The sequence below is a fragment of the Topomyia yanbarensis genome, chromosome 2 (genome assembly GCF_030247195.1).
Source record: "Topomyia yanbarensis strain Yona2022 chromosome 2, ASM3024719v1, whole genome shotgun sequence".
Lineage (NCBI taxonomy): Eukaryota > Metazoa > Arthropoda > Insecta > Diptera > Culicidae > Topomyia > Topomyia yanbarensis.
The window spans coordinates 369,828,154-369,837,422 of NC_080671.1; the positions used below are offsets into that span (position 1 = coordinate 369,828,154).

The 9,269-nt window shown below is 37.1% G+C and overlaps 1 protein-coding gene across 1 annotated transcript; it reads left to right on the forward strand.

Moving 5' to 3' along the window:
- The first annotated feature begins 1,700 nt into the window (after window positions 1-1,700).
- On the forward strand, window positions 1,701-8,809 carry LOC131684499 (cytochrome P450 4c21-like). Its single transcript, XM_058967432.1, has 6 exons — window positions 1,701-2,291; window positions 2,358-2,601; window positions 2,659-2,785; window positions 7,643-7,810; window positions 7,878-8,301; window positions 8,358-8,809. The coding sequence occupies exons 1-6, from the start codon at window positions 1,943-1,945 to the stop codon at window positions 8,567-8,569; spliced, it is 1,524 nt and encodes a 507-aa protein (XP_058823415.1). The 5' UTR covers window positions 1,701-1,942; the 3' UTR covers window positions 8,570-8,809.
- The last annotated feature ends 460 nt before the right edge of the window (window positions 8,810-9,269 follow it).

The following is a 9,269-nucleotide window of genomic DNA, read 5'->3' on the forward strand; positions in this document are numbered from 1 at the left end:
TTTTCAAAACATAATATTTGGCCCTACAGTATTTCTGTGTACCTCTAATTAGTAAAAAATTCAATATTTTCAAATCGCTTGGAATTTGTGGATCGGACAAGTCCGGAAGAGTTCTTATGTTTTTTGGATATCTGAAATCTTGTATTGTAATTCTGCTTCGGAAACTTTGCCGGATCTCGGCGATTAATATAACTTTTTTTCATTCAAGTTTCGAATAAAATGTTTAAGAAACGTATTTTTGAAAGTTGGTGCAATGTACAGTAACACCACTATTTTTAGTTAATTTTAGGCTTAAGTTATATAAACGGCTGTGTTGAACTACGTTTGTAATAATATTGTCTTATTTAATACAGTCATCATCACTAGAAAGCGATATTGCTGGATATATAATGAAAATTATTAAGAATCCCCTTAAAATATCACCAATTTGCACCCATGCAAAAATTCTGTAACAATTTTTGACATACTCCCAATTTTACCACGTTATTCAGTAGGCTTCCAGGTATGTAAAAAAATATAACGAAACTAAAAATCGAGAAAAAAATATTTTGGTTTTTGGCCAGAAATTTGTTCTAGTTACTCCCCTGTGCGACGGCTGAAATGTTCCATATCAAAATGCTGGGGGAAGATAAAACCGTAAACCTACAGAGAGAATGTTGAACGTTCTGCACAACGTAGGTATGACGGGCTGGTAACCAAGCTTCGACAGTGTGTGAAAGCAAACAGCCGAATAAGACAAATCGTTCGTCAGTCGGCAGAAGATGTGAATGAATGGAGTGTGTTTGGAGCGAATTTATGTCAGTTTGATTGTTAATTTGTAATGTATTGTAAATACGTTGTAATTATTGTGAATGTGAATAATTATTTGAAATAAATGTTTGTAGGCGTCCGGCGATGGCTGAAGCGTAGTAGGCCGAAACGTAAAGTAATAACGAAGAAAGAAGGTTTCTTTTTTTAATTTCACCGAAAAAAAATCACTAAACCAAATACATAACAATTTTGCGGTGACCAATAAAACCAAAAAATAACTTTCGTTTTGAGTATTTTACACCAGACGCTCCCCTTAACAGTGGAACCTAATGATATTTTTTATCGGGTGATGTGCGATTTCATTTCGGTTCGGTTAATCGTGTTAATTTTTGTTTTAATATATGAATGAAGAAGAGATAAAAGATGCACATTTGTTATCAAATTGCTGCATTCGCCGGGTGGTTATTTTCAAATATTTCATACTGCAGTTAATGCAACAATTGAGAAAATATTTTGTTTTATCGAATTCACCTTACCAGGAAGGAGCATATTTAGGGACCAAAAAGTGCTACTCAGATGTAATAAATACCCTGTGCGAACACCAGTAATGGGTTTATCACCCCGTGGTGGGATGAAAACAGTACTCAGACATGTACGCGAAGGAGTCCTCGCGTACAAGGAATTTTCGGACGTCCCATCTCTCATATATTACGAAAGTGGACTCGAATCGCAAACGAAGCGCTTTATTTCTCCACCCAGACCGTCGATCGAACTCGGTTCCCATAGGGGTAAAGCCAGCGACATATCTCCTGCAAGGTCGCGTGCTGGTTTGTCATTAAATTTTTAATTACATAGAAACGAGAACAGGTCTCCAGTACAAACAGAAGTTGAGCGCACATTAGTCGGTGATATAAGAACGATAGTAAGTATCTACCCTCCCATGTGCAATGTTGTGAAAGCATCAGTGGAAAACGGCTGATTTGGAGATGATCTTTTTCAATCAGCAAACGTGATGTTCGGCACCCTAGGTCAATGCATCAGCTAATTATTGAGTGACCTATTTCCAACATCCGCGTGCCTGGTCGGTGGTGAGACAATAAATAATCCTAGTTAGTTGAATATCAACACAGTATTAAAGGTGACTCCTCCGGGTGTTTACGACAATTGGTGCAAATCGTTGTTCTAGTTGGTGATGATTGAAGTGTTGCTATTGGTGGTTCTGATAGCGAGTGTGGTGCAATATGTTAGGATCCGACGAACTATGTCCTTCGCTCGAAACCTACCGAGTGTTGAGCCTTGTTATCCAATCATCGGTAACGGATTGCTATTCCTCGGTCAAAGTGATGAGAAGAGGTTTGTTAATGTCAACACAGCTTTGAGCCATCCCGCCAAGTTGTTCAAAATGTGGATAGGATTCGTACCGATGATCTGCACCAATGACACAAACATGGCTCAAAAGATCCTTACCCATCCGGATTGCATGCAAAAGCCATACTTCTATGATTTCTTTAAGCTGGAATATGGAGTGTTTTCTGCGCACTGTAAGTTATGAACCGAGCGAAGCGAGAAGTTGTAATATCGTTTAATTTCTTCGAGTTCATCCTCAGATGACATTTGGAAAGGACAACGCAAGGCATTGAATCCTACCTTCAATCAGAAGATTATAAACGGATTTATTCCGATTTTCGACACTTGCGCCCAGAATCTGACGAAACGATTGATGAACCATAAAACGGTTCAAATCATACCATTTATACAACGGTGCACGTTGGAGATGGTTTGTGCTACCACGATTGGAACTGATCTTAATCGGCAGGAGGGTGCGGATAAATTGTCCTACTTGATAGACAAGTGAGATTTTTTATATGAATTCTGCCTCCTATACCTGCTAAAATATGTTATCGGTAGGATTTTCCATTTCGTGTCCAGAAGAATACTGAGTGTATTTATTCATTTGGAGTACGTCTATCGGCTTACTCAGGATTATAGAACCGAACAGAGGATTCGAAAGGAAGCATACAAGTACGCTAACGAGGTGAGTTGATCGTTGATTATTTGGCTGAGAAGCTCTAGAGAAACGTTGTTTTCTTCAACTTAATCCACTGATATTTGTGAACAATTGATCGCAATGATTGCTGAGAGAGATTTTTGGTTTTTAACTGTCTGTTCCAATATTTTGGGAATTCGAGAAAAACGCTGATTTCACTGGGTTTTCTCTTCTAAACCTAAAAACTCCTTTCGCTGTATCTTCCCTTTATTCACCGTGATTCTCCACCTCAGAGGCAGACTAAGCACTCAGAGTAAGCATCATGTATAATCATTGAAATTTGAATTCAATCCAAAAATCAGCACATTCATTGAAAGTTTAATAAACCTGCCCTACCGTTACGATGTATAATAGCAGACATAAAAAATGCACCAAGCTTATATTTTGCTCATTTCCTCACAAATTGCTCAATTTTTCAAATTTAACACATCAGTCGGAAATATTTTTCACATTTTTTTCAATTTTGAAGTATGTACAGCTTTTATAAAAATACGAAAACTATTTTTTTGAAAATCTGCAAGCCACATGGAAAATATAATTTTCTCAGCCTTTTTCGGGTAAAATGATTAACGTGAAGCACCAACAGAAACACTGATGTTTAATGTTTTGTGAAATTTTTCATAAATGTTCAATGCATATATGTATTATCATTTTAAGTCAGGTGTTTGAAGGTGACGGATTTCCTGAGAAACTCTACGTGTGGATTGATTTACTGAGCAGACGATTTATTGTGGTATTCAACTAACCTCTATTACTCAGCAATCCGAAGAATCTATTTAAATATTTGTTTTTTTTACCACCCGTTAAATTTAATTCCGATGATGGACACTTGTAAAAAAACAAAAACTGAATTTTCGAAAGATTCGACTGACGTTTACACTTAATTTAAATTACTGGGTACAGTAAAATTTTGCTGAAGTTTTGAACAGTAAACCGTTCGGTAATCAATTCAGTAAAACAATTTGGTACCTACCTCTCCGCTATCCGTTCTATCCAAACGTCAAAAAACACTGGTCAGTCAGCAGTTTTCTCTGAAAATGGCGACTTGACAGATGATTTGCTGTACCTGTTTTGTAAGTTTTTGACGAGGTTCGGTAATGTTGGTACAATTTTACCGAACAATCAGTCAGTATTTTACTGGATAATGTTTATGTACCGAAAAAAACAGAAGAGATGATAAATCCAGTGAAAAATATTGCGGGTTTCAGTAAATTATTCGAAAAATTACTGAAAACCGCTAAAAAATGAAAACTATTCTGCAAATTTTTAAACAATTTGCTGACAGCTCCTTAAAAATATCACTTTACTGAGCAAGTCGTCAAAAGAAATTACTGAAAAAGTTTGGGCTGGGTTAGTGTGTTCGTGTGATTGACTGTCGTATATTTTATTTAAATTCCAGCCGCACATCTTTAACTGTATACAGGTCGGACTCGATTATGGGGATTCGATTAGCCGTGATTCGATTAACCGGGGAAAATGATTCGATTATCCGGGTGTTTTGAAAAAAATTCAAATTTCAACTAGAACACTCTTAATTTTAACAAATTGTTTAAAAAAAAGTTTTCCTCAGATTATATTTCTGGTACTGTTCGCACTAGAATCAATCAGCGAGATGGTTTTGAAGGATTTGTTCAAAGAATCTAGAAAAAAACCTAGTCTTTAACGGCAGTGTTGCCAAATATGCAACTTTTGATTTTAAACTAAAAGTTCATTTTTCTCGTAATACCCATATCGGTTACTGCAGGCTTTTTTGATGCATAAAATGTCATTATTCCTACTTTGCTCGGTCGGTTTCTGGCAGTCTCTTGGGATATTGATGACATGCTTCTCAGGATTCTGTTTAGATACATTCCAGGGTTTTAGCATTCCAATAGAATTTATTTCAGAATTTCGATTGTATCCTTATCGGTATCTACGGCTTTTTTTTCTTTGAATTTTGATGCAAAAATCTAGAGAAAAACTTCTTACAGGTATGGTGGAATCCTTCTCAAGAAAGAATTCTGCTGAAGATTATGATTTATTCAAGATGCCGATAGAATCATGGTCCTATTTTCAATTAAATTTGGTGTAAAATTCTAATAAATATCCTGCTCCTGCTTAAACTAGGGTGACCATACGTCCTGGTTTCCCAGTAAATGTCCTGTTTTTCACTGATTGTCCTGGCGTCCTGGTATGTCAAGGAAAACGCTTGATTTGTCCTGGTTTTTGTCCTGTAAGCGTAAAATATTTGTCTTTACTGAGTCTTCGCTTTTTTTTCTCTGGTTCAAATCGCTGTTATGACCGATCACAACCATAATTGAGCGACCGAAAATAAAAGTCGCAAGGATAGTACATGCTTCGCAAAACCCGTTTCAAAGATATTAGAATATAAAAATCGGAAATAAACTTCAATCATTAAAATCGGACAGAAATTCTTCAGTATAAAAATCGTTTAAAAAGTTCTCACCCGTAAAACTCGGCAAGGATGAACCTCCAGTATAAAAACCGGTTAAAAATAAATAATTCGCTCGTAGGAGCATCCGTATATCTTGATGTTCAAGATTAAAATTCGGCTAACAAAAACTACTTTGTAAGAATCGGATATATTATTTTCCGGTTTTTTCACTGAATGTTTTTTTATCCGACTCTTACAAACGAAAGTCCCAGTCCGATTTTTATGCTTGAAGTTTATATCCGGGTTTTATATTCTAATATATTTGAAACGGGTTTTACGAAGCATGTTCTATCCTTGCGACTTTTATTTTCGGTCGCTCAATTGCAACGTAAATTCACCGTCAAGCAAAATACGACAAACAAAATTTTAAATACTCGAATCCCTCAATTGTACCATCCGATGTCTTTTTCAATCTCTCAACTTTCTTCTCTTACGTGGAAAATGAAGAGAAAAAGCATGAGGCGTTCATACATAACATGTTAATGACCTGTGCTACCGTGATAAGCATAACAGTCCCATATTTAAAGAAAATCGATAGTAAATGGGACTCTTACGCGTATCACGGCAGAGTGATCCATTTTCAAGGAAATTTGGCAGCCGAACAAATCGAAATGGTTCCAGTTGTGGACCAATCTCTGGCCGATGAAACAATGTTAACTAGAGTTTCTTCCCGACTAAAATTACCTTTCAATCCAGGATCCAAGGATTTCCTTTTGCGCCTCTGAGAATACAAATAGAAGACGTTTTGGGGACTTTGCTTTTACTTGGGTTCTCTTTCCAGTAGCATTTTTTCGTCTTACTGTAAATCCGCGAACCCATGAAAAGGGAAATGACGAAACATCAATAACTATAGTGGGATGATTTCATTGAGTGCTTCCTCTAGCTGGTGATTATGGAACCACTTCAGGGTCAATGTACCTAATCCACGATTGACATGGCTTCACTGGATGCTGTACAGTGACTATCCTGCCGAGTCTTTTGTGTTGTCCACCAATGACCTGAGCTAGTTCGGCGCATTTAACTCCATAGTGTACTTGACGTCCACAGTGACGGCACGTGATTTGCTGATTTTCATATGATACCAGAGTTGAATGTCCTGCCACGAAAATGTAGGATGGTATTGTTGCTGCAAGGCGTATTCTTAATTTTCGCACTCCATTTGGAATTCCTTTCAGTTGAGTTGGGTTTTCCCATGTTTCGTTTTTGATCGATAAAATTTCTCCATACTGTTCCATACTTTTTTATAATTTCATTATCCATCCTTGGAGGTAAATCATGAATCCGAACTAATGTGGCTCCGTCGTCCATCAAAAGGGGAACAGTATATTTAATGTTGTCGTATGAAACCTCGTGTTTTCTGTCATGATTTTTGACTATTTCTAAAGCATAGTCTAAACTATCGCATTCGACATATGTGACTCCTCTTGAACCGTTGAAATGGAACGATTTTACACGTTCCGATGGCATTCTAATTTTGTTGAAAATCAAATCCGCTACTATATCAACTTTAGGTTTCTTTGATGCTTCCGAGAAATTTATCATAAATGTGTTGATTCGAAAACTGGTGGACATAGATGGAGACGACAATGTCGGGTTTGCTGTTGCCATTTTGGTACGAGTGTTGGTGTGTGTGTTCGATTGTTTAATTTCCTTCTGTTCCAGAAGGTCACTTTCTAAAAGACTCACTTTACTTTCTTTATATACACTAGCAAGCGTCTGCTCTATCCGGTGGTCTAGATGCGACTGATTTAGTGTAGCCGCATATTTTTTTTGGAAAATACTACATGCAAAATCATCTACGTATTTTTTTTTAAATGCTCTTATGTCAAAATATTATAATTGCCAGAGAAAGTCATGTAAATTCATGAACCAAACACAACTGCGAATCGGCCATTGTCATATTTTACGATTAACCACGTACACGTGTAATTCCTCTGCATTGAAGTAAACTATGAAAAAATAGATTTCCAATTCCTGCATGGGACCAATAGAATTTGCAAGAAAGACCAAGAATCACTGAACGTAACATTCGTTTGGCATTATCGATAGTATGTGTACAAATATAATAAAATTTAATTTAATTGATTTGAATATGAAGTCGGCAACATTTTTCAATCATTCGACTATTTCTTCGCGCAAGTTCGTATCGAGATACATAATCGATGAAAAACTAAAGAAATTGTTGTAATTGTTATGTCCGGCAGTTGGTGCAAATAACATCGATTGACTGCGAATCTTGTTATTTCTGAACTAGTATTTTTATGAATGGTAGGAACCGTACTCACGAACATTCAGCATTTTAAACCAACATTCATTTAAAATCTTAACGAGTTATTCGAAAACTATAGAAAGATGTCCCTTTTCAAACTTTAAAAAAATAACACAGCTGCTTTGTACTAAATCTTTTGCAGATCTTGCGTGACGTCAGAGCTCGAAAAGCTACGGAAACGATCGAAAGCAACGACGGTGACGAGTTCCGAAAACCTCAGATTTTCATTGACCAACTGCTGAACCATCAGATCGGGAAAAAGTTCGAGGAAATGGAAATCATTCATAACGTGTACACGATGATTACGGCGGTACGATACTGTTCAAAACTGTTCTTATTTGTATGTACAGTGATTGTAAGTAACACTGATTTCACAGGGCAGCGATACTTCCGGTAACGAGATGGGATACGTTTCACTGATGCTCGCTATGCATCCGGGCTTGCAGGAAAAAGTGTACAGAGAAATAATGACTGTCTTCCCAGGCTCTAGCGATCCAATCATCACTCCCGAAGCACTGAAACAGCTGCAGTATACGGAAATGTTCATTAAGGAGTCTATGCGGCTTTTCCCCGTCGGTCCGAATATATTGAGAACACCAATAAAGGACGTAGATTTGGATGGGTTAATAGTGCCAAAGGGAACTTTTTTGTGCATTAGCATATTCAACGCCCATCGGCGAAAGGAAGTCTGGGGACCGAATGCCGATAAGTTTGATCCGGAAAATTTTTCTCCAGAGCGTGTCGAAGGACGGCATCCGTTTGCGTATCTTACGTTCAGTGGAGGAACGCGGAATTGTATCGGTAGATTACACTTTTTTTACATTGACGAACAAAACTTAACATCTCTAAACTTACAGGTTCTCGCTATGCCATGTTCAGCTTGAAGATTATGTCCATCCACTTGGTGAGAAATTTCAAACTGCGAACAAATGCGCACATCGAAGACCTGCAGTTCAAGTTCGATGCCATGCTACGGTTATCTACTGAGCCGGAAATCTCGCTGGAACGACGCAGAACGGGTGCAAAAAATGCCGAGGGCGGTGAATTGCGTCCGCTCGTTACGTCTTAATCAGCTGAATAAATCTTTCTTCTACCCTTTTCTTGCGTTCACTAACTATCAATTGCGTTATGCTAATCCAGTGCAATCTCGGGAGTATAATTGGCGGTAGTGGGATTGGGTTGACTATTATTGTTCAGTGTGTGCGACAGTTGTAGCACCAGTCAGCTCGGATTAGCGGTCGAGATTTTAAGAAGTTTAGGTGTCGCACGCGGGAAAAATGTTGGTAGTTCAATGTCAACTTTAATTGCACACATTCCATCTTATCAAGGTCGATTTCTTGTGTAGAGCTGTAATTGTACCTGAAACGTTTTTGATCTTTGTACTTTTTTTTATTCAATTCGTTTATTTGATAGGGCAGGTTTGCGTTAGCTTAAAGGTACCAATTTTGTTTTGTTTTACATTATAAATTATTTAAAATTAGGGGATTACATATTGATTTTTTCTAAATGAAATTGAGGAGCATTTATTGCTATATTATACTTATACACAAGGGGGTAATATAATTTTCGTAAGATTAGGGGTGTCATTTAGTTTTTATGGCAATATGGTTTGAAATTTTTAGCAGGGAGATTATTGAAGCAAATATTTTTTAACTAAGGGGGACAATTTTTATAACTATCTTCAAACTAGGAATAACTAGAGGGCGTGATTTAATTTTGTAAAGATTCGGGGAGATTAATTAGAGTTATTTTTTGTGGTTGTAGAGTTG